Source organism: Silene latifolia, chromosome 8 (assembly GCF_048544455.1).
Source record: "Silene latifolia isolate original U9 population chromosome 8, ASM4854445v1, whole genome shotgun sequence".
NCBI lineage: Eukaryota > Viridiplantae > Streptophyta > Magnoliopsida > Caryophyllales > Caryophyllaceae > Silene > Silene latifolia.
In genome coordinates, this window is record NC_133533.1 from 105,967,566 (window position 1) to 105,993,138 (window position 25,573).

At 39.2% G+C, this 25,573-nt stretch overlaps 3 protein-coding genes and 1 non-coding gene across 4 annotated transcripts; 1 reads left to right on the plus strand and 3 right to left on the minus strand.

Annotated features, from left to right (window-relative positions):
- The first annotated feature begins 2,345 nt into the window (after window positions 1–2,345).
- Window positions 2,346–5,770, plus strand: LOC141597197 (tetraspanin-8-like). Its single transcript, XM_074417569.1, has 2 exons — window positions 2,346–2,937; window positions 5,252–5,770. Exons 1-2 carry the CDS (start codon window positions 2,437–2,439, stop codon window positions 5,558–5,560), a joined length of 810 nt encoding a protein of 269 aa, XP_074273670.1. The 5' UTR covers window positions 2,346–2,436; the 3' UTR covers window positions 5,561–5,770.
- A 250-nt stretch (window positions 5,771–6,020) lies between these two features.
- On the minus strand, window positions 6,021–8,496 carry LOC141597198 (WAT1-related protein At4g30420-like). The gene is made up of 7 exons (XM_074417570.1): window positions 8,222–8,496; window positions 7,974–8,048; window positions 7,646–7,762; window positions 7,218–7,455; window positions 6,857–7,018; window positions 6,459–6,610; window positions 6,021–6,365 (listed from the first exon to the last, which is right to left on the minus strand). The coding sequence occupies exons 1-7, from the start codon at window positions 8,458–8,460 to the stop codon at window positions 6,161–6,163; spliced, it is 1,188 nt and encodes a 395-aa protein (XP_074273671.1). The 5' UTR covers window positions 8,461–8,496; the 3' UTR covers window positions 6,021–6,160.
- Window positions 8,497–11,709: 3,213 nt separating this feature from the next.
- On the minus strand, window positions 11,710–13,205 carry LOC141595823 (protein ALTERED XYLOGLUCAN 9-like). The gene has a single exon (XM_074415786.1). The coding sequence runs from the start codon at window positions 12,759–12,761 to the stop codon at window positions 11,787–11,789; it is 975 nt and encodes a 324-aa protein (XP_074271887.1). The 5' UTR covers window positions 12,762–13,205; the 3' UTR covers window positions 11,710–11,786.
- A 2,871-nt stretch (window positions 13,206–16,076) lies between these two features.
- On the minus strand, window positions 16,077–16,183 carry LOC141597813 (small nucleolar RNA R71). Its single transcript, XR_012523027.1, has one exon. It is a non-coding gene; the product is annotated as a small nucleolar RNA R71 (small nucleolar RNA).
- Between the last annotated feature and the right edge of the window lie 9,390 nt (window positions 16,184–25,573).

The window sequence follows — 25,573 nt, forward strand, 5'->3', positions numbered from 1 at the left end:
TACCTAAAGTTTTTAATTTTCTGAGAAACTACCTAATATTTTTTTACTTTTGTGGAAAACTACCAAATTGAAATTAATGAGCAAATTCGACAATTTTTTTTCCAAATTAACTAAAATTCCGACAAATAAGTCAAAATGCCAATCGAATTAATCTTAATTTTGTCCAAATTAGCCACAATCTCGCCAAACTAGTCAAAATTGTAGTAAAAAAAAATTGAAATAAATGTGTTAGTAGCTAATCAAAACAGTTGGCGGTGGTTAAGTATAGTAAATAATGTATGTTTAATGCCAAAAATAATGTTATCGAGTTAGAATTTTGTCTAATTTGAACGGATTTTTCAATTTGGTAGTGTCCGACAAAAGTCAAGAAAATTTAGGTAGTTTCTTGCAAAATTAAAAACTTTAGGTAGTATTTATGAAAATGAGGTAAATATTAGGTAGTTTTTGACAAAAAACTCTTTTAAAATATAAAGAACAATAGGGGTTTCTTCAGATGAGATTTGCTATATCACGCCCCCTGTTTTATTTGTTACGCCCCCTATTTTTTCATTTATTCCTATTTTGCCCTTAAACTATGTATTTAGTTATGTAAAATATTTCTAGTTTTTTATTTTATGATTTTTTGAGACGGTTTTTTACAAAATTAAATAAAATTAAATCGTACGCATTCATTCAAGACGATATTAAATCGTTACAAAAAATCGTGTAGAATGAATGAATGAAAAAATTATATCGTTTTAAGAATAATGATTACAAGATTTAAAAAATAAAATAAAATTTAGCGGCACACATAACACGATTTAAAAAAATACGAAAATTGGCCTCGTCATGTAGCTTACAAGACACAGCCAAGGACCCGTCATGTGGATTACAAGACATGGCCAAGGACATGTCGTATGAATTACAAGACACGGCCATGACACTGTCATGTGGCTTACAAGACATGGCCATGGACCTGTCATGTAAATCACATGACACACCCATGGTTCTGTCGTGTAAACCACACGACATGGCCATGGCACCGTCTTGTAATTCACATGACACCACAATGGCTGCGTCTTGTAATTCACATGACACCACCATGGCCGCGTCTTGTAATTCACAAGACAAGGGCACTTTTTTTTTTTTTTTTTTAAATAGTGAAATTTGAAATAAATGCAATAGTCGGTGGAAAATACGTCTTTTTAAGGCCGGGTACATATTAAATTAATTACTCTAAAAATTGCCCCAAACTCAGTTACGACAAAGCGATAATTAAATCAAAAATGAAAAGTTCAACAAAAATCATTTACTATAATACAATTATTAGTTATTGTAAAAGATATTACCAAAATCAAATAATTATAAAACAATAATTTAAAAAACGTCTCCGATTATAATTTTGTAAAACCCGTGTCCGAAAATCATAAACTAAAAAACGAGAAATATTTTTTCACTTTAATTAGTTACATACTTCAAGGATAAAATAGGAATAAATGAAAAAGTAGGGGGCGTAACAAGTAAAACGGGGGCGTTGTAAAGTAGAGTTTGTCGAAGACTTGTACAAAACGCACGTGATAAAAAGATAGCAAGTGTGAGTAACCCACACTACTAAAAGGAAAAAAAAATTATTTTTCTCTTCTCAATGCCCTTTGTGTAAACGGTTTTACACGAATTTACCATAAATTGTGATATTTTAATAACCACTTTTACACACTAATAAAATTATCTTACAATCCGTTTTAGAACTTATTACACAAGACCAAGTCTAGACCTCGCAAAAACAACCCGACTTGATTAACCCAACCCGAAAAGGTTGACCCGATACCCGAAATTGACCAGAAATACGTCGCCCGAATATGACCTTGAACCTGAATTGACCCGCTCCGCCCCGCCCCGAAAATGACATGAGCTTTCTTGACCTGTAACTGACCCGACCCGAAAATGACCCGATCCGAAACCACCTAACCTGAATACGACCAACAAAACATAACTCTAGCTGAACCGAAATGACTTGAAATGACTTTTTCTCTCGTTGACTCGAAAAATAACCCGACTCGAAATAAACTGACCCGCTTGACTCAAAATAACCCAACCCGACTCGAGTTAACCCAAAATCAACAACTAAGCGAACTGGGCCCACCCGATTAATCCGTTTACCAGATCTAAGTGACCAACCCTTTCAATTCTCAAAACAGGGTATCCATTTTCCATCCACTTGCAATACCCATTTTCATTTGTGAGAGAGACACTATCCATTTATAGCTATAGACGAATAGTGTCCGTCTATAATGATAAACCCCCCTTAAAAGATTAAAAACCATCTAGAGTCCTATATTAAACAACCCCATTACCCGTTTACCCCTAACAACCAAAACCAACCTCAACAAACAAACACACATCCTTCCTTAATTTCCCTCCCAAAATTCCCACCATTAAACCAAACAAAAAACAACAATGGGTTGCTCAAACTATTTAGTAGCCATACTAAACTTCATAACATTCCTCCTCTCAATCCCAATCCTTGGAGCAGGAATCTGGCTCAAACGTCACGCCTCAACCGACTGCGAACACTACCTTGAAAATCCCGTTATCGCCCTCGCTATCTTCTTACTAGTCGTCTCATTAGCCGGAGTTATCGGCGCGTGTTGCCGCGTGAATTGGTTATTATGGGTTTACCTGCTTGTTATGTTCATACTCATACTTCTTCTCACCATTTTCACAATCTTTGCGTTTGTTGTTACGAATAAAGGTGCTGGAGAAGTGATTAGTAATAAAGGGTATAAGGATTATAAACTTGGGGATTATTCTAATTGGTTGCAAAAAAGAGTTGATAATAATAAGAATTGGAATAGAATTAAGAGTTGTTTGATTGATGGTAAGGTTTGTCAAAGTCTTGTTGATGAGAAAAATACTCCTGCTAATCAATTTTTTGCCAAGAATTTGAGCCCTATTCAGGTAATTTTACGCGTTTTTAATTAATTTTTATGGGTTTTTTTGGGTCTATTTTGCTTGAATTATTCTTTCTTTTTTTTAATTGTAATTGTTGATTTTCTATTATTTAATTTTCTTAATTTTAGGTGTATTTGGATCTTTTAGGGTTTTTCTTGGGTCTATTTTTTTGTTATAAGAAATGGGTTTTGCTTGGATTCTTTTTTTGTGTTGTAATCCTTGATTATATGATTGTGATTTTCTTAATTTTTGGTGTATTTGGTTCATTTTGTGGTCTATTTTTCGTTGTAAAAATGGATTTTGCTTGGATTTTTATTTATGTTGTGATTTCTGATTTTATAATTATGATTTTCTTAGTTTTGTGTAAAATTGCATGTTTTTGTTGTTGTGGGTTTTCCTGGATTTTTCATGGATTGTGATTTTTTTTGTTTTTATTGGGAAATTTTGCAGTTCTTGGATGTTGATGTACTATGCTTCTTAGTTCTTAGATGATTATACTGTTTGTATGAAATGTATGATTGTGTTAATTTAGAACAAAATTGCATAAAAGTATTTTGAATGGGTATGTTTTTCTTAGTTATTGATGATTAATAACCCTTGAATATTCCGAGACTGACCAAATTTGGGATTATTTCGGAAAACACAAAATCTCATTGAAGACGGCGATATCTGTCACAAACGAGGTGAGTGGGGGAGCACATAGGGGGAGTACGGGGACCGTCACAAGCAAGACGCTTTGTTCGGAAAATTAAGCTTGTGTTCTAAAGGATATTCAAAAGTTTTATCTAGTCCTGATCGATTTCGTATTTGCAACTGATTATTGCTTGTTTATCAGTAACCTTGTTTGATGAATCTGGTTGTGTCAGATACAGTAGTATTGTTAAATGCAAAATGAGATAATTATTACGGGAAATCAAGTTTCGCTACTAAGGGATTTTCCAAAGTTTTATCTAGCCCTGACTCCTGAATACTGATTACATATTTGATTGCAACTGATTATTGCTTGTTTATCAGTAACATTGTTAGTTCAATCTGGTTTTGACAAATGGTTTTAAACTACTTTTTTTAAATGCTATAATTATGACGACTTTGAAGATGTAAATGTAACTTTCATAACTTGATTAGTTTGATCACAGTGGATGATATCTTTTTGAGTCGTGTGGAACTCTTTTTAAGTAATAAAAAATGGATGTCTTTTTTCATCTTCTTAAAAGGCAAGAGGCTTTATGAAGATCCATGTTATTCTCCAACTCTCTAAAGTTAAAATTACTTGAAGTGTTCAACTTTTTCACTTTCTTTCTTGTCTTTTGTCTCACCTTAGATCTATCACAAGGACTAATCTTTTGCTTTATTAAATACTTTTCCATATTACTCTATAAGTTTGTGAATTGGTAAATGAGAGCCACATAAGACCAGAATTGGGTCATTCGGTATCTGGTTTTGGACCTGTCGTTTTGTACGGGTTCAAGTTATTTCGGACCGAGTCATTTCAGATGGGGTGTTTTAGTTTGGTTGTTCGGTTCAAGTCTTTTCTGGGACCTTTCATTTTCAGGGGGTTGATTATAAGTTATGTCAGAACCGTGATTATTTAAGTTTTGTTTCAAGGTAGTCATTTCAGGTTGCATTCGGATTTGTTAATTGAGTCGGGTCATCCGGGACTGGTTCACTCGTCACTTGTGCGGAAGAAGTCAATCAGGATTAGAAAACTTTAGGTGTTAGTATGTCACATCAGTTGAATAGTAAGCCAACCAAGTCCTAATTTAACGTATATGCATTGCAATGTGTCGGCAGCTTAGATTAGAATTTTTAACTTCAATTGTGTTGGATTTCTGTATTGTTTAGACTTTGCCTTCGATTAATGTACTGTATGCATAATGCATAGGAGATAAGTAACAATCCAGTAAGAGTAAATACTCCGTCAACTTAAAGTAAAATTAAAATGTCGGGCAACATATAGGCCAAAAGTTTATTTACTTCTAATGGCTGTCTGGGAATTTCATTTGTTATCAAATGTCGCTGCAACTCTTTCCCGATTTTGCAGTTTGGTGGCGATATGGTTCTACAGGAAAGAAAACATTATTACTGTGGTACTATTTTGATGTTGTAGATGTGGTAATTTCTGCTGTAATGTGTCGATTTTGTTTTGTCATTGGAAACGGAAGTACAATTTTAATACGGTTGGTGTCAAACCCGGCCAGGTCATGAGTTAGTAGCACCACTCAATGAGATACCACCCAAACCAGTTGGCATGTGTCTTATTATTGAATTGAAATATCAATGTTCCCAAATTTTCTAATCAATCTTATGACTCGAATTGCAGTCGGGATGCTGCAAGCCACCAGACAGCTGTAAATTCCAGTATGTGGGCCCAACAACGTGGACCAAGACGAGTACAACTGACACGACCAACCCAGACTGTAACACATGGAGCAACGTCCAGACGGCTTTATGCTACGACTGCCAATCTTGCAAGGCCGGAGTACTCCAAAACCTGAAAGGCCACTGGAAGAAGGTGGCGGTTATCAACATTGTCTTCCTCGTCTTCTTGATTATCGTCTACTCCATCGGCTGCTGTGCTTTCAGAAGCAACAGGTGGGACAACTCTTGGAAACCGTATAACGGAAGATGAACGACTTAATGTACGTGCCCCTTAGGCCTTTGTACAGAATGAATCTCTGTTGGTACTGGTTCATTTCGGCTCTTTTTTTTTTATCTTGTGCATTGCTTTATGTTGTATACGCTAGTTGACTATATGCTTAAACATTTTAGCTGTGTATATGATCCTGGGTTTTAGTATGTATGGTTTAAATGCTTCTATGAGTTCTATCTTTTCCTTTCGTCTGTCGGCTTTTGATGAAAATTTAGAGCTGTAGTTTATAGCTCCAAGGTTAAACTTTGGAGCTTGCATCTGTAAACTAGAGAGGTCCAAGCGTCATTCGTTGGCCTCTCTACAACTCATAAAGTGACCCAACCGAAGCCAAAAAATTTTGTAAATCAAAGCCGTCCTGAGCTAACCCGAGGTTAGACTAAATATCGATATAGCCTGACTTGTCTCAATCCAACTAAACTAAACCAACCCGAGATGAGCATGATTAAACTTGACAAACAAGTCGTATTGTTTGATTATGAGTTGATTTAACTTGGGTACAGTCAAGTAGAGAGTATTAGAGAATATTCGGAGTTGATTTACCCAATCCTCACTCTCTTATGAACTTGTATTACTATAAGTCTATAACCTTTCATCGGCCTTGTTGATGTTGCACTCGTCTATTAGTAGCGGCTTCTCTAGATCGATCTTATCACTAATTGTTTCTTCGGCTGTTGTATCCGCGTAATTTTCTCCGGCTGGATCAAGTTTTGATGCCTTAAGTTCTTCAGATTTACCCCATAGCACCACATATAAGCCACTCATTACAGCGATCGCTCCTAACAAACTGAAGGCGCAACAAATAGCATTATCATCAACACTTGTTCTTTAATATATAGTGTTAAATTAAATGCATATTTTTTACAGAAAAATGACTTGCCTGCCAACATGAAGTTCCTCCTTAAGAAATATGAATGCAAGTACTGTGGTTATAACAGTGCAGAGAGGATTAAACATAGCAGAGTAAAGTGGACCTCTCCGACTAATGCACCATGATTGTACAAAGAATTGAACCGCTGATCCAAATACTCCCTACAATATAATATAATTATGTAACACCCATTTTGTCATTTGTCAATATATATATATATTTTCCTGAAACGTCCTTCGAAACTGTCAGTCTCTGTTGTAGACTGACGGTTTGAATAAGTCAGCCTGAAATGCTGAAATGAAACTACCTTGCTTGCAACTGAAACATTACGTTTAGTGTCGTATACTCGTGTGACGTTCTGTTAGTTTATCAGAATGTACGAATGATCTATAGTGCTGAAATCATACCGAAAAGAAGCAACAACCGAGTTGAAGGGCACTAGAGCTGAAATTCCAAGCGTTAGGATCCTTTTCTAAGATGAAGGCAATAATACCAGCCTGAAACGTGGACATTAGACATGTCCATGCTGAAAGAGACAGATGGTCTGGGTAGCATGCTGTCACTGCCACCTAAAACCACAACAACGTTCCATATATAAGACGGTCTGATGCGTGAAATCAACCAACGCCGAGGTAATGTTCACCAAAAATATGTTTTTTATTTATAAGTACCAAAAATTTGAAGTTTTCTATAACTAAACGCGAAGGACGTTAATTAGGGGAGAGCACGAGAGAGGGATTCAACCTGAGAAACGCGGCAAATTTATACCTGCATAATGAGCCACAAGGACCAACAAGAAGAACTTCCAAAGAGCCACAGACAACCGATCAACCAATTGATGTCACCCCCAAACGACGACAACACTAAGGAGTTTGACGGTGGAAGTTGTGTGTTGAGTATCTTTGGACCTTTAAACAAAGCCATTGAAATCGCTCCTCCTACGCATATTATTGTTCCCACTATCTTGGCTATACTAGTCATTGCCTTCATGTTCACTTGCTCCAGCCTATCGTTATTAAAAAAACATTACAGATTATAACACGTGGAGGGAGATATATTTTCGAAAACTAAATTAAGGTCTCGTCTTCAGTCCACCATATTTTCATTTTCGGCTTCAGTCACGTCCGGTCTAGCCTGGTAGCCTGGTGTTGGACCGATGGTTCACCAGGGAAAAAAAAAACTGTATAATTGATTACCTCAGGAGGGCCGCTATCAAGAAGGTAACTGCTGGGGTTAGATTTGAGGTTGCACTAGCCATTGATGAGGAAGCCAAGAATAACCCTTGGAAGTACATGTTTTGGTATAACACGACTCTGTTCACAATTACAATGGTCATTATCATTTAAATTAGCTTTTAAAGTTCTATACGTAGTATGATTAGTGTAAATTATTTATGTTAATGTATGCTAATATGTCGAAAATAAAGAGAAAATTTCTATGTTTGAAGTTATATACATAATGCATCAGCATTACATTACCAGTATTATTAGTATGAAATTAAAGACGTAACAAAAATGGGTTTACCCTATGAAGGAAGTAATAAAGATCAAAACGAAGCTTTTGGTTGTCATGGTTGATACTCGCCCGTTAGATTTCCTCCTGCCACCAAACAATCCATTTAGTATCATCTTGATTCTTCGACATAAACGTAGAATTTCTAACGTGTACACTTGAGTTGAGTTAAATTAAACTAGTTGCACATTATATTAATATGAGTCCGTCTCTCGCTATATTAGTGAAATAACATGAAAGAAATATTATGTAGGAAAAACCTGGGGCAAAAGGCGAAGGGGGAAATAACCAAAGTAGCAATAGCTTGTCTATAAAAAATGAAGACCTTAGGGCTCATGCCCTCCAAAAGGGCAGCCCTATTCATTAGAGCCATCACTGCAACTAATAGTTGCATGGATACCATTGCTATTGCTGGCAATTGATCCTCCCACCATCCCATTGTATACGAGAAATGTCGAGAATGAGACAGAGGATCCGAAACTAGAAAAATTTGGATCATATCTTTTATAGAAAAAATAAAACGTGGATGGGCTACCAAAAATGTCACACAAGGTGGAGAAATTAATTGAATGAGGTATTTATATTATATATATTATTGGTCCATGATATCCTATCTAGAATGATTAAATGGGCTGATTACTATTTCAACTCCTACCAAGTGTAACGTGTATCTCGTGTAAGGGTCACAAATTCAATTCTTACCGAATCATCCCCTTATACTAAAAGAATAAGAAATTTTCAAAAATTTTCCGCCTAAATGAATTTGATTATACCATATTATATCATATATGTAGGGCTTTCATTATATTATATCTACAACTGGATTATAATTAACTTTCCCTTTTCCACCGATTCATATAAAACATTAAAAATAATAATTAGTGCGATTTTACAACTGAATTTCAAATTGAGTTAAATATCAGTTATATAATTATTATTTTCTTTAATATTCCTAATTAAAAAGATATACTAATTTCTTATACTTATATAAAGTAAATGGACACAAGTTAAAAAACGAAAAATGAGACGAAGAATCCGAACTCCTTGCAAAATCACAGTAAGGCTCTGTTCTTTTGAAAAAACGAATCGATCTCGAATCGAATCGAACTTATAGGATCTCGAATCGAATCGAATCAACTTATAAAATCAATCGAACTTATAGGATCTCGAATCGATCCGAACTTATAGGATCTCGAATCGAATTGAACTTATAGGATCTCGAATCAACTTATAGGATCTCGAATCAATCGAACTTATAGGATCTCGAATCGAATCGAACTTATAAGATCTCGAATCGAACTTATAGGAGCCGAACTTAACTTTATTTTATTTTATTTTATTTAACTTAACTATTATTATTATTATTATTATTATTATTATTATTATTATTATTATTATTATTATTATTATTATTATTATTATTATTATTATTATTATTATTATTATTATTATTATTATTATTATTATTATTATTATTATTTGTCAAAAGAGAACATTGATAAAAAAAAAATTATAGTCTAAAACACAAGGTAAAATAATACTAACATTTTTCCGCTTTATATGCATTGGTTTGTTCATACATTATACTTTCCATATTATCATAATCCTCATCACTTTCATTTTCACTATCACTCTCAACAACGGATCCATTGCCTCGCCAAATGTTTTTGACTATGTTGTTTCGTACCTAATACTGATACATGGTCTTATTCCGCTTTTTATCAAACATGCCCAATCTATTATGACGCTGAAATTATTAATGAGAGGAGTGATTTTTTTTTTAAATAATAATGTATGTATCGAATAATTAATGTCAAATGTTTTTGTATCGGTCTTTAAAAATAATACTCCGTATATAGCTTTTCTGAACTAAATTTATAGGATCTGAAGTTTTCTCGAATCAACTTATAGTATCTCGAATCAACTTATAGGATCTCGAATCAACTTATAGGATCCGAATCGAATCAACTTATAGAATCTGAACTTAACTGAACTTATAGGATATGAAGTGAACTGAAATTAAGTGACTTTAAGTCCAAAAGAACAGGTCTAAGTCCACTGAATTTTAACTAGTAGATGTAGTGGAGCAATGGAAGTAGTTGAAATGACAAATATGGTAAACCTCTTTTAATTTCCACTGAAGTCTAATCCTTTCATTTATGGGTCCTGACATTGAATTTTTGGTACATTCCTAACTACTGATTATTCAAATATAGACTAGTTTGTATTATTGATTGTTTCGTGTTTCTTACTACCGTAATTTAGGGGGTGTTTTCTCAACAACAATAAGTAAGGGGAATTTTTTCACCAAAAAAAAAAAATAAGGGGAATTTTCAACACAACTTCTAATATATAACATACCTCCTCCGATCCACATCAAAGATAATATAGAAAAAAATGAAGTATTTAAGAAAATGTGGAAAAAGTAAGGGTAAAAAGGGAAAAAATAGGTGGACCATGTACATGTGGATTTAATTGTGGAATGGTATGTGGGATATGTAATGGTATTTTGTGTAAATATGAAATGGGTATAAGGACAATTTGGTAATATTGTGGGCCAAATAAAGAAGGTTACCTTTGGTGTGGATCGTCCATTTTAAGTAAGTGTTATCTTTGGTGTAGATTGGAGGGAGTAAAAGATAGTCGTGTAGTGTTAGATCTTGTTTAAATTGTCTTACCGAGTATCAAAGTGCATTATGACTATCAAACTTTTATAATTTTTAATAATACTCTGTATGTAACCATAAAGAGATAAATAAAAGAAAACAGATAATGACAAATGGTATCATAGGTCATATGAATAACTTCGAATTTCTTGTTAGTTAGTAGACAAGGTTGATTGTGTCTTACTGTCTTTGTTGTTCTTTTTTTCTTTTCCTGTGTTTGTGTATTCTTAGTGACAATCCAATTATGTTTGCCTTAACAACGAACAATTATCCACACAAATGAATAATATGCTCATAGGAAATTAATTGGGAGTTAGACGCCGGATGTAACTTAAGTTGTACTCTTGCGGATCATTTGTTGTCTTTTTTTTATTTTTGGGTGTTTTAGTCATTTATTATTCTTTCTATTTTTAAGAATGAATTTGATGAGTAATTTGATCATTTACATTAAATTTATTCCACTTATCATTTAGTAATTGGCTCCCTCCCCTTTCCTTGATTTTTGTGTCAAAACCAAATGATAACAAATGACCGGAACGGAGGGAATGTTATATTTTCTAATTTCTGTTTACTAGCGCATTTGCCAGTGTAAGACTTTAGAGCTTTTCGTCTAAGTTTAAAATAATATACTGAGAGTAGTTTTGTTAAGAAAAAGGTAATTAACTAAAATATGGAATTATATTATCAAAATATGTTAAAATCTTGTGTTTAAATATCGAAAATTCGAAACACCATTATCTTAGCATGTCCCCACAAATTATTCTCGTTTATAGTAATTTTCTATTGCAGACGTCTTATATAAAATTTTTGTAACTGAAAAAATTGAAATATTAATAATGTAGTATCGGGTTGTATAATCGTAGGATCGGATTAAGATTCTACTTGAAAAAAATTTGAGACAAGTTGAATCGTGATGAGATGCTACAAAATTAAGATCCTACCTAGGATGGGGATCGGTCACCACTTTTTGGTTGGTAGAATCGTAAGATCCTACGATCCGGATCAGGTGTTTAACAGCAATGTTCGATACAACTTCTAAATGTTCTAATACATAGCATAAAAGATGGTCATGTGAGATCTTCTTTAAATTATCTTATCGAGTACAATTCTGAATAACAAAATTAAGTAGCACTCCTAGCTATTACACAACAATGAATCTCTATACTTTGGGTTGAGATTGGATGATCAAAACATTAAGCATGATATGAACACAAGCTTCATATACAACCCTATCATAATGCATTCCGTCGTTTGTACACTCAACTCCGCAACTCCCACTCAAAGACTTGAGGTCTAGCAAAACAAAAGGACTTCCAGGGCGAAATAACTCACTACTACTTAGCTCTTGATGATACTCATTTTGCACTGTATCACTCATCTTTTCCCTCTTCTCCTCGGTATTAAGCATCGAGTTTATCAATGTCGGCATATTCAACCAGAACAAGTGAGGTCGCGACTTGGGCGAAACTTCAACTAAGAATAATGATGTTAAAGCCTGATTCAACACATGTAAGGAATCTCCATAATCTGTTGAATTTGTAACATGAAGCATATTCCAAAGTCCATACCCTATGACAAATACATCAGGAAAAATACTATTCTTACTCAATTCTGCTACCAAGTTATTCAAATTGGCAGCATAAGGTGCCCATTTGAAATCAACTGTTAACCCGAGTCGACTCACATCCAAGTGATAATCACTATACTTGAGATTGTTTCTAACATCCGCTATTTCTTCTTCACCCAATAGTAATTCCAAGAACGAGAGCACGAAAAATCGAGTTTGTGAGTCTCCAGCCACCATAACCCAAGACCCATTAAGCAGATGACCCATATCAGTGCTATTCAATTTCTGATAATCACAGCCCAATAATACATTTTCATCAGATTCTGCCCATTTCCATGAAATTTTGGATGAATTTAGCTGACTAGTTTTGGTAGTATTCCATTGGATCTTATCAAGTAAACTGATGCAAGAAGAAGATGATGATGATAGTGAAGTAGGAAAGAAGTCAAATGCTGAAGGAAAGTAATAAGGAGAAAGATGAAGAGCTATAACAAGAGATATAAAGAGTATTCCACTAAAGAATAGCATTTTTTTGCAGCTTAGATGCCAACCTGCTAATAACCCCATTTCTACCTGTATATATGGCGGAAATGAGGAAATATATAAATCCTGGTTCCGCAACTGATTAGTGATAATGAAGGAAATGAGGAAATATGATACAATTGCAACTTTTATTCATATTGATATAATACCAAAGGTTGAAGTTTTTTAAGTAAGTCATAGGTGAAACATAAAATTTGGATTGATGATCTGATTAGTGATTAGGGTTTGGTGGATGGTTCATAGGTGAAACATAAAATTCTTGTATGCAATGATTTGGGAAAAGAGGGGTGCAAGTTGAAAGACGTGCATCAAATAAACTCCCTGCATGAATGGTGGATGGGTTCATGGTTGCATGCACGATGCATGACGTGCACACATACATAATTCCTTCATCTTGAAATTCTTGACCAGGTTTTTGTGTGAGCTAAGACGCTAGCTATAGGTCGGTTTACAAGAACACTAGTTTTAAACCTGTCGCTAATACAAATTTGAAAGAAAAACAAATATATATCGATTTTAGTTATGTTGAAATAGAAGTCATCTTTGGAACTTAGTAACAATCCAAAATATTTTGAGTTTTTTATGTATTGTGAAGGAGAGCTTTTAAGAGTTTGTATTATTAGTAAATTTATTATTTGTTCTTCTCGCATAATCAATAAACGGTTGGTAAAGCAAGCCTCAGTCTCAACAATAACGTATACAAATATTAATCACGCACATACATATTTATATTATACTCCGTAATATACTACAAATGGGTTTGGATCGAATCGGGTCATTCTGGGTCTGCAACCTTCGGGTCGGGTTCGGGTCAACTGTTATAAAGTTATTTGTGGATAATAATCATTTTGCAACAATAAAAATTCGGGTAGGGTGATATATGAATTATTTGCACCTTATTTCCCTCTTTCTTTTACGCATTCCGGCTCATAACGAGTCGGTTTCGTGTGCCTTTCCTTGCATTTGAGCCCGATCCCCGTACTTGTCATTTTGTGTGTCCTTTTGTAGGAACCGAGTCGAGTATGGAGGAATTGGGGCAAGAAAAGGCATTCTAATGCCTTTACATGAAGAAAAGGGAGATGAAGGAATTTGAAGAAGAAATTCTCTGTAGCGGGGGCGGCCAGACCTGCCCACCGGCAGAGGATGTGGCTATATGGAGAAAAAGAGGAAGCTAGCCGGCGAGAGAGATGTTCTCTCTCTAAGGCGGCAGGCCTCGCCCACCAGGGAACACAATCCCATACTTAGTCAAAATTGTGAAGAAGTTCTTGGCCAAAAATTCAATCAACGCTGCTACGCAAGACAGTGCTTCCGGCGGCCCGGTCAACCTACAGAGGGTACCGACACTAAGAATTGGAAGAAAATCCCAAGAAGAGGAATTCTCTGCGCAGCGGGCAGCCGCCCACCGGCAGCAGGGATTACGCAACCTTCATTTTTTTCGCTTTTTGAAGCAACACTTGCTGCAGAGAGGGGCCGGCCCGCCCGCCGCCACAGGAGCACTTTACACGAGTTGGGCTTTTTCATTCTTTCTTCCCTTAATCCAATGATAGCCTATAAATACCCCCTCCTTAAACCCTTTTGCACACAACCCTAGATCTGAAAAACATTCCATATTTATTGTAATATCTCCTTAATCAAGTTCGAATCTTTCAATAATTATTATTAATATTTAGCAAGAATTAGTTAGTTCTAGTAATAGTCAATTGTTTACACTTGTTTGTTGAAGTTTGTATTGGGGATTTTGAAGGGTTTTCCTTCTTATTAATCAATCAAGCTTCCATCTTTCCTTTTGTTGGTATAATTTCTCTCCTTCCCTTCACTTGTTTATCATTTGTTTACATTTTCCTTGTCTTTTGATTTTGTTACAACCTTCATTATGTCTTCTCCTTGTGTTGTTTGCTTTTCTTCTCTATTTAGCATAATTTCCCTTAACATGAGTGAGTAGATCCCTTCTAGGGTTTAGGGTGATTCTTTATGGGATTTGTGGGCATGATTCTTTGAACATTTTGGTCTTTGGTGAAATTGTTTAACTTTCCTATTCATTGCACTCAAGGTGTTTGTTGATTTGCTCAAGTGAAAGCTTTGGCCTTTCTTCATTTATTGCTTAATTCTCCCTTAGAAAGAAAGTTTTTGGGAGTCTTGATGTATGTTAGGAGAGGAGGGATGCTTAATGAAAATTAGTAGCCACCCTTAAGATACCCAAGACATTGGTTCTTCATCTTAGGTTATTCTATCACCATTGACCCTTTTTGACCTTCATGCTTGCCCCTAACCCATATTGATGACCCCGAAGGCCCTAGCTTTTAATTAACCGTATTCATTATCATCATCTTGTTTGTCTTTTGCTCTAGTGATTATAACCAAAACCTTTACTCTTAATTTTGATTAAACTTGACTCATAATTGAACTTTGTAGCAACCCCCGCCGTCCTTGAGTTCGACCCCGACTAAATACTACGCTTTTTCGGGTTTTACAAATAGTTTTGATATAGGGAGTAGACGACAAATTTCCTACTATCAAATGGCGCCGTTCTTGGGGGATGGCGTTAGGTTATGCTTAGTTTCATTTAGAGTCTTTGCTTTAATCTTGTCTCAATTGTCATTTTTGCTTTAGTAGTTGATTGTTGTTTGTAGAGTGTGTGTGATTTTTGCCTTTCCCTAGTGTGTAAAAACACTAGGAGACTTACGATTTGCCAAGTGTATGCCTAGGAGGAATCATCAAGCTCTCCTATTCAACTCCGACCCCGAGAGGCTTTTTAGGACCTTGAGGACTAGGACCCTTGAAAGAGTGAGGAACAATTCCACCCAAGCAAACATTGATCAACCGAACTCACACATCCCACAAAATTTTGATACAACAACTACGGTTCAACCAAATACCACAATTGAGACTTTAGTAGAGAACCCCTTTCATAACTTCCTTAATTACAATAGTCCACCTCAAACACCACCACATCAAGAACCAAACCACCCACCACAAATGGCTCTTAGAGATCATAACCGGCCTAACCATAATGATTCATGTAATCCCATCAACTTTGGCACTTTGGCCCCAAACAACTTTGAAATGCATCCCGCCCAAGTCGGGTTAGTTGAGAAGGACTTGTTTGGAGGTCATATTGAGGAAGATGCCCATGCCCATCTCCGGAAATTTAAGAGGAAAGTTTCAATGATGAAAAAGAATGGGGTGTCCGAAGACACCTTGAGAATGATGTTGTTTCCGTTTTCATTGACGGGCAAGGCGGACCGGTGGTTGAACATTCACCCACCGGATACTTTCACTACTTGGGATGACTTGGCTCAAGCGTTTATGGCCAAGTACTACCCTTCCTCAAAGACCGCGATGCTCCGCAACGAGATCCATACGTTCCAACAAGAGGATGGGGAGTCCTTAGGTGAGGCTTGGGACCGTTATCAAGATTTGATAGCAAGTTGCCCCCACCATGGAATACCGGAATGGTACATTACTCAAACATTCTTCCAAACTCTACTACCAAGAACTAAGGAGATGGTAAATGCCTCCGCAGGGGGAGGTTTTGACCACTTGAATGATGAAGAGGGCACGGCATTGATCAAAAAAATGGTAGACTCGGAGGCAAACTATGGTTCTAGAGGGAACATGCTACGAAGAAACGGGAAATTCCCTAAGGAAAATGCCTCCAACTCCGATACAAATGCCAAGCTCGACTTGCTCACAAAGCAATTTGAGAAGTTTTCAAGGAATCAAGTGAACCAAGCCGGGACCTCATTTGGGCCGCCCATGGAAGAAGTTGCTCAAGTCTCGAGTTGTGAACTTTGTGGAGGAAGTGGTCATACATATGACTTGTGTGGCAACAATTATAATGGTGCCTATGAAGAGAATGCTCAAGAGGTGAACGCTTTTCAAAGCTACAACAACAATCCTAGGCCACCAAGGCCTCCTTACAACAACCCAAATGTCTACAATCCAAATACCAATTTCTACCACCCCGGGTTAAGGAACCACCCCAACTTTAGTTACAAAAGCACCAATGTTCAAAACCCCCAACATCTCCAACCACAAACCCAAACCAATTCACCCGGTTTTGCTCAACCAAGGGGAATTCTCCCAAACCCAAGAAATAACTTTGGAAATCAAAACCAATGGTCAAGCAACAACCCACCCCAAAACTATGGCAACCAACAACAAGGGCACCAAGAGTTTGGTGGAAACCAAAGCAACCAAGGGTTTTACCAAGGAAATCAAGTAAATCAAGCAAATCAAGGATTTGGGCAAGGGTATGTTCAAGGGTCTCAAGAACAAGGTCAAGGATCAAACTTCAACAACTATGGTCCGAGAGGTAACTTTCAAGTGGGGCAAAACAACAACCAAGGTCCCAATGCTAGATATGACTATGGGTTCCCTTTACCCATAGCCAACCAACCTCATCAAGAACCCCAAGGTGAGCTCTCTCAAGTGGAGCTTTTGAAGATGATTAAGAACATGCAACTTCAACATAGCCAAGAGATAGCTAATTTTGCAAAAGCTACTCAACAAGAACAAGCAAACTTGAGAGCTACATTTCTTAAGGACATGAGGGAAATGGAATCTAGGATGGCTTCTCATGCTATGGCTAACCCTCAAAGGCCGCCCGGTGGTTTGTTGGCTCAAGGACAAAGCTCCAAAGATGCCTCAAATAGCCACCATGCTCATGCGGTAGTGCTAAGGAGTGGTTTAGAGCTTGAGGACCCTTACAAAGACCTTGAGTTGGAAGTTGATGAAGATCCCAAGGGGAATGAGGTAGAAGTGGATGATGAAGAGGAAAGCTCACCCATTGAGGCTTCGGGTAAAGCTAATGAAGACAAGAAAGGAAAGAAAGCTTGTGAAGATTTGACTAGAAGAGGAATTCAAGTGGGCAAGGATGTTGATGGATATGTGGAAGAACTCCCTTATGAGGAGGAAGCTATTGAAGAAATACCTTTGCAACATTCTAAAAAGGTAACAAAAAGTTCGGCTCCTCCAAAGGTATCTTCCAATTCCCAACTTGTTTCTAAAATTCCTTACCCTTCAAGAGCCATAAAGAGTAGGGAAAACCTCAAGTATGCCAAATTTTGTGATATGCTTGAGAAACTTGAGGTTACCCTACCCTTTACGGAGGTGATAATGAACATGCCAACCTACTCAAAATTTTTAAAAGACATTTTGACAAAGAAAAGAGTCTTGGGTGACCAAGAAATAGTGGCTATGGAAGAAGCATGTAGTGCTCATATCCTTAACAAATTGCCCACTAAACTTGGTGACCCGGGAAGCTTTTCCATTCCTTGCGTAGTTGGCGGTGTTCCTATCTCTAGAGCTCTTTGTGACTTGGGAGCAAGTGTTAGTGTTATTCCTTTGAAAGTTGCAAGAAGGATTGGCATTCAAAACTTGGCTCCCACTACCATGACTCTCCAATTGGCGGATAGGTCCGTCAAACGCCCTATGGGGGTGCTTGAGGACGTGCCCGTCAAGGTGGGAAAGTTTTTGATTCCCACCGATTTTGTTGTCCTTGATATTCCGGAGGATAGCCACACTCCCATCATCCTAGGTAGGCCATTTTTGGCTACCGGAGGAGTTCTCATTGATGTGAAGAATGGGCGGCTAACCTTCCAAATTGAGGGCAACAAAATCGAATTTAACTTGCCAAATTTGATGAAAGGTCCAAGTGTAGAAAGATTGAGCACAATCGAGGTGATTGATGAAGTAGTGCACGAAGTAGCCCGTGAAGAGGCGGAGATGGAAGAGGTTTTTCAAATCTCTTCGCATGATGAGGCAATGAAAGAGGATCATGAGGTCGATGAAGAGCTATTAAAGAAAGTGGAGGGCTTTCTCCCTCCAAAGGTACAACTCAAACCCTTGCCTCCCTCACTCAAGTATGCTTTCCTTGATGAGGGAGAGGCCTACCCGGTGATCGTCAGTGCTAACCTAAGTGAGTCCCAAGAAAAGAAGCTTTTGGAAATTTTGAAAACTTATAGAGGGGCACTTGGGTATAGCATTGATGACATCAAGGGCTTAAGTCCGAGTTTGTGCATGCATAGGATAGTTTTGGAGGAGGGGAGTCAACCCAAGGTTGACGGTCTTAGAAGGATTAACCCAAAGATGGCCGAGGTGGTGAAAAACGAAGTGTTGAAACTCCTAGAGGCCGGTATTATATACCAAATTACCGATAGCAAATGGGTTAGTCCGGTTCATGTGGTACCCAAAAAGGGGGGGATACAAATGGTTGAACAAGAGGATGACACCACCCTACCCACTAGACCCGTGACCGGGTGGCGAATGTGTATTGACTACCGCAAGCTCAATGCCGCCACCCTCAAAGACCACTTCCCAATTCCCTTCATTGACCAAATGCTAGAAAGGCTCGCGGGCCATGCGTATTATTGCTTCTTAGACGGTTATTCCGGGTTTTTCCAAATTCCCATCCACCCGGATGACCAAGAGAAGACGACCTTCACTTGCCCAATAGGAGTCTATGCTTACCGTAGGATGCCATTCGGGCTTTGTAATGCGCCCGGCACCTTCCAAAGGTGCATGATGGCAATATTTTCAGATTTCCTTGAAAAAAGCATGGAAGTCTTCATGGACGACTTTAGTGTCCATGGGGACTCGTTTGAGCTTGGTCTTGAGAACTTGGCTAGTGTGTTGAGACGGTGTGAGGAGCATAACCTCGTCCTTAATTGGGAAAAGTGCCATTTCATGGTGGAGGAGGGGGTTGTACTCGGTCACATCGTTTCAAGGAGGGGTATTGAGGTCGATGGGGCCAAAGTTGCGGTCATAGAGAACTTGTCACCCCCTTCCAATGTTAAGGGAGTGAGAAGTTTTCTAGGCCATGCCGGGTTTTATCGGCGTTTTATCAAGGATTTTTCAAAAATAGCAAAGCCCCTAACCTCTTTACTCCTCAAGGATTCCCCCTTTGTGTTTGATGATTCTTGTCTTGAAGCTTTCAATAGGTTGAAGAGAGCATTGGTCACGGCACCGATAATCCGATCTCCGGATTGGAATCTTCCCTTTGAGATAATGTGTGATGCATCGGACTTCGCGGTTGGTGCGGTACTTGGGCAAGTTGTGGATAAGAAGCATCATGTGATATATTACACAAGCAAGACTCTTGATCAAACTCAATGTGGATATGCTACTACCGAAAAGGAAATGTTGGCAATTGTTCATGCCGTGGAGAAATTTCGGCAATACCTTGTTGGGTCTAAGGTGGTGGTTTACTCCGATCACACCGCCTTGAGACAATTGATGGTGAAAAAGGATGCAAAGCCCCGGCTCTTGAGATGGGTCCTTCTTCTTCAAGAATTTGATTTAGAGATTAAAGATAAGGCCGGTTCGGAAAATGTTGTAGCCGACCACTTATCTAGATTGACCGTTGAAGACCATGGGATACAAGACAAGAGTGGACCCATCAATGAGTGGTTGCGGGATGATGGACTCATGGAAGTTACCGCCAAAACTCCTTGGTTTGCGGATCTTGCAAATTACATTGTAAGCGGTTTCTTGCCGGATGAAATGGAGCCAAGAGAAAGGAGGAAGTTGAGAAATGATGCTAGAAGGTACTTTTGGAATGACCCACATTTGTTTCGCAAGTGTGGGGATGGTATGTTCCGGAGATGCGTGTCTCGAGAGGAAGGCTTAGAAATTGTTGACCGGGTTCACAATTCCGCCTACGGGGGACACTTGGCCACTTCTAGAACTATCGCCAAGATCCTCCAAGGTGGGTTTTATTGGCCCTCCATGTTCAAAGACATTCACCACTTGGTTAAATCGTGTGATGCTTGCCAAAGAGTCGGGAACATAGGGAAGAGAAGTGAGATGCCATTGACTAACATATTAGAGATTGAGCTTTTTGATTGTTGGGGCATAGACTTCATGGGACCCTTTCCCAACTCTTGTGGAAATGAATACATCTTGGTTGCGGTGGACTATGTATCCAAATGGATTGAAGCGGTTGCCTCCCCCACCAATGATAGCAAAGTTGTGATGAAACTTTTTAAAGGCACGATTTTCCCAAGATTCGGAACTCCAAGGGTAGTTATAAGTGATGGCGGATCTCATTTCCGAAAGAGTACCTTCAAGGCTCTTCTTGAATCGCATGGTGTGCGGCACAAAACCGCACTTGCCTACCACCCTCAAACTAGTGGGCAAGTGGAGGTTTCTAACCGCCAAATCAAAGTCATTTTGGAGAAAGTAGCCAACAAGAGCCGGAAAGATTGGTCTCAAAAGCTCCCGGATGTCTTGTGGGCATTGAGAACCGCCTTCAAGACACCACTTGGCACCACCCCGTATAAGCTTGTGTACGGAAAAGCTTGCCATTTGCCCGTGGAATTGGAGCACAAGGCTTGGTGGGCTCTCAAAGAAATGAATTTTAACTTTGATGCCGCCGGAGAAGTACGCTTCCTCCAAATGAATGAGCTTGAGGAGTTGAGATTGGAGGCTTATGAGAGCTCCAAAATCTACAAAGATCAAACGAAGAAATGGCATGATGCCAAGATCATGAAAAAAGAGGTAAGTGTTGGAGACCTCGTTCTCCTTTTCAATTCCAAGATAAAGGTGTTCCCGGGAAAGCTCAAGTCAAGGTGGTCCGGACCCTTCAAAGTGATGAAGGTGTTCCCCTATGGCGCCTTTGAGCTTTGGAGTGAAGAGGGAGGCACCTTTCGGGTGAATGGTCAAAGAGTAAAGCGTTACTACGACGGCGACAACAAAGGCCCAATTGAAGTACTCTATCTCGGGAACCCCTCCCCGAGGAGAGAGGAAAGTTGAAACTCTTGAAAATGAATTGGTTTGGTGGAGTTCCACAAGAACCACCATTTGTAAATAGCATGCATGTAGATAGAGTGTGAGATAGTTTGGATTGGAAATTCTTGACAAAGTTGAATTTGGGGGTGGGACCCCTATCCTCGCCCGAGATCCCGACACGAGTCGTCGGTTTGAAAGTTGAAAACTCGAAAAAATGGACAAGGATAGGAATTGGAAATTTATTTGTGAGCATTGGAGGAAAAGCAAGTTGAAATTGACGCAGTGTAACTCTCTGCCGGTGGACCGGCAGCCGGTGCCCTCCACCGGTAGCGCGTCGAAAATTTTTCTGAAAAATTTGAAGAAATTTAGCCGAGAAGAATTCCCTGCCGCAGGCGGCAAGATGACCCCCACCGGCGGGAGATCCATGTTAGTTGAAAAATGGCGAAAAAGTGAAGGAGAGAAATCCTCTACCGGGCGGGCCGAGAACCGCCCACCGGCAGAGGAATACATTCTCGAGCCAAGATTGAAGGAAGTTTGAGGGAAGGATCCTCTGCCGGCGGGCCGGCAGCCGCCCACCGGTAGAGGACCTCTTACTATGGTGAAATTTGGGAAATTGAAGAGGAAGGAAACCCCTACCGCAGGCCGGGCACTGCTCACCGGTAGGGGATCCTCTGAGCATCAAAAGGAGAGTACTGGGGAATTCTCTGCCGGTGGACCGGCAGCCGGTGCCCTCCACCGGCAGCGCGTTGGTTTTAATTTGAAGCAAATTCGAATCCCCTACCGGCTGGCCGGCTGCCGGTTCGCCAAACCGGCAGGGGATCTTTATTAACCGCGAAAGCAGCCCGTGTTACTCCATTTACTCCAATTCCTTTCTCTTTCCTTCTTCTCTCATCTCCCTCATCCCTCACCTCCATTAACCCTAACCCTTCCACATCACCATTAATCATCATCCTCACCTCACCCTCCTTCATTCCCCTCATCCTCCTTCCCTTTTTGTTCTCATTTCCTTCAATCTAAAGATGGCTAATAAGAGAACTAGGTCGGAAATGGCGGAAGCTCAACGGCTTTTGGTTGAGGCGGCGGCGAGCGACACTAACCCGGATCCCGACTTCCCGGATGTTGAGTTCGTCACTCAAGAACAAAAAGGTAAATTTATCTTGTTCAAAAATCGCCCCTTAACCCCGACAAAATTCATTTGTAGACCGGCTATGAGAAATATGGGATTAGACAACGAAACCTTTGAATTGTTTAAGGGTGTTGGTATGAAAGGCTTATATGATTTGCATGAGGAAACTTATCCCCGCCTCACTTGGGAATTCCTTAGTAGTTTCCGTCTTGATAAGCACCGACAAACCCGTATGGTTGAGCAAATTCACTTCCGGTTGATGAACCGTGATCATTCCTTGTCCCTAGGAAGACTTTGCCGAATTTTCGGCCTTACCAACCCCCCAAAATTCAAGGCACCCGAGACCCATCACTTTTCTCGGGTGTGGAAAGCCATCTCGGGCTTAGATGACCAAGCCGGCGTGAAAAGGCCGGAAATTGCGTGCCACAATGCCCCCATTCGCATTTGGCATCGGTTTGTGGGTGGTTCTATTTTTGCGACCCATGAGCCATGGGTTTTTCGGGTTACCGAATTGGAGATTCTAGGCTCTTACTTACTCACCACCCCGCCCCCCTATGAAATCAATGTGGGTCACCATTTGGCCCTCCATTTGCAATCACTTTCTAAATCGCCGGGGCAAAAAGTCCCTCTTCATGTGGGTGGGATAATAACCCGAATTGCCAAGAACCTTGACCGGCCGGTGAACTTGAACAATATGAGGTGGATCCGGGGGGAGACCTACATCACCAAGCAATGGTTAACGAAAAGCCTAGAGTGGATCAAGGTCAACCCTTTTGATGGAATCGAGTATTGGCAAATTCAAAAGAAAAATTCCGTCCCAATTCCCAATGCCTCCAAATTCAAAATCAAGCCCGGTGAGGAGTCCTACCTCCTTGAAATTGAGGAGGAGCCCGATCAAACCCAACCTCCCCCGACCAACCCCATTACCTATGGTCGTGACAACCGGAGGGAGACTCCATCCTCCCTCCACTACTCCATGCCCTCCTTCCGACCACCCTCCACCTTCCAACCTCAACCTTAGGGGGGTAATTTTGGTGAAGGCACCTCTAGCAACATCCCTCCTCCCCCGCCTCCTATGCATGCCGACTTGGTCAAATTCATGAGTGACATGCGGTTGGGTTTGGAAACCGCCGCTAATGAGAGGCGGGGTATTGGACAAAGGTTGGATCGGATATATTATGACACCTCCGTGGGTCAATTTCCGATTTATGATGATTATATGAGGAGGAACTACGAGCACCCCCAACATCTCCACCCCTCCTACTTCCTTGAGCCGGATGGTGGTTACCACAAGGATAACCGGTTTGTCTACGCCGACATCAATATCCGGCCGGATTATTTTACCCCACCCGTTTTTCCCCCTCCCGCTTCTCAAGAGGAGGGGCATGATGCTCAATGGTTCGAGGGTACACCCTCCATTTTCTCCCGCCCCGAGGTTGGGAGTAGCTCCGGGGCGGCATCCGGTGGTTTCCTTTCTTCCGGCGGCAATTTCGGCGAGCCCATGAACACCGACGACTTCCTTAACAAGTCCGCGTTTGGAGCGGTGGAAGGAGATGGCAATGATGATGATAATGATAACAATGATGATGATGATGACGGGGACTTTGAGTCTTAGGCGGACTCGAATTTGGCCTATCTTTCCTCCCTTTTCAATCCAAATGTCAAGTATGTACCCAACAATCCAAACTTCTCATTCATATTTAAATTTTGTATGCATTTAGTTAGAAATTCATATAGTTGCATTCATATAGAATTGCATTAGCTTTCAATTTGTAATATATTGTCACATTTAGTAATTGCATTCACTTAGAATAGATTGCATTGTCATTTAAATTTAGCATATCGACTAGAGCATGCATTGCATTTCCAAAATAAAAACCAACTAAAAAATTCAAAAACGACTAAAACCACCAAAAACATGTTATTTTATTTCACTCAATTGCCCTCCCATGTAAATGAATAAGTGTGGGGAGGGCCTAAAAAAAAACCAAAAACATGCATTTTAATTTCCAAAAATCAAAAATACCAAAAATATGTTATTTTTATTTTCAAAAATTAAAAAACCACCAAAAATATGTTGTTTATTTTTCCTATTCTCTCCCTATACTTTGTTCCATTGAGGACAATGTAAATTTCAAGTGTGGGGAGGGAAATATCCACCTTGTGAATATTTATTTGTACCTTTAAATTTGATGAAAATTCAAAAAAATGCCTAAAAATTGAAAAATTTCAAAAAATTTACAAAAATATTTGCATTGTATATATATGTTTGTCTAACAAGTGGCGCAGGCACACACGGGACATTTGAGGCATTAGGAGACTTGAAGACCGCTCGGTTTAAACTTTCCTATCTCTTTCTCCTTTCCTATTCTTTTCCTTTATATTGTTGGATATATGGAGGAGGATGGGCTATGTTGATGAGGATGTTCCATTTTGGAACTTGGTGTGTGTTGCTTACGTGCTGCTAGGTTTAGACAATTGTTGCATGTTTATTTAGGTTGCTAGTACTTAGAAATGCATTTCGTACCTTGTGAATACGTGTTTGTTGCTTTATTTACATTTTGCATCGAGTTTGTACATAAATTTTTGAACAAATTTGGTCTAGGAAGGGAGTATGATACCTCAATGATGATATTGTCTTGGCCGCGTCTTTCCCCTCCTATTGGCTTGCACCTTGTGACATCCTCGTTATATACGGGAAATGAGGCTAGACCGGAGAGTTTTGACCACCTTGTGAGACCATAGACCGTAGACTAGACCTAGATTTCGACCTAACTACTCAAATGTGAGGATTAGAGCCTCCTTGGGACCGGTACATCCATACCCGGTCCCCCTTTTAGGTGTGAGTAGGCTCCTCGCGTGGCGTGTCACATCACGACGCACAAGCATGGCGTCCTTTCCTTTTAGACCATGAGATGTTCATCTATATGCATATTTTGAAACAACAAGTTGCATTTCGATTTTTTTTTTAGCCTCACAT

Excerpts from the sequence above, each read along its gene's own strand:
- LOC141597198 (XM_074417570.1), bottom strand. The coding sequence starts at position 8,460 with ATGATCCAAATTTTTCTAGTTTCGGATCCTCTGTCTCATTCTCGACAT. Across the intron at positions 6,611-6,856 it reads TCGGTTGTTGCTTCTTTTCG|GGAGTATTTGGATCAGCGGT; the intron begins GTATGATTTCAG and ends ATTATATTGTAG. Across the intron at positions 6,366-6,458 it reads GAGGAACTTCATGTTGGCAG|TTTGTTAGGAGCGATCGCTG; the intron begins GCAAGTCATTTT and ends TTGCGCCTTCAG.
- LOC141595823 (XM_074415786.1), bottom strand. The coding sequence starts at position 12,761 with ATGGGGTTATTAGCAGGTTGGCATCTAAGCTGCAAAAAAATGCTATTC.
- LOC141597197 (XM_074417569.1), top strand. The coding sequence starts at position 2,437 with ATGGGTTGCTCAAACTATTTAGTAGCCATACTAAACTTCATAACATTC. Across the intron at positions 2,938-5,251 it reads AGAATTTGAGCCCTATTCAG|TCGGGATGCTGCAAGCCACC; the intron begins GTAATTTTACGC and ends CTCGAATTGCAG.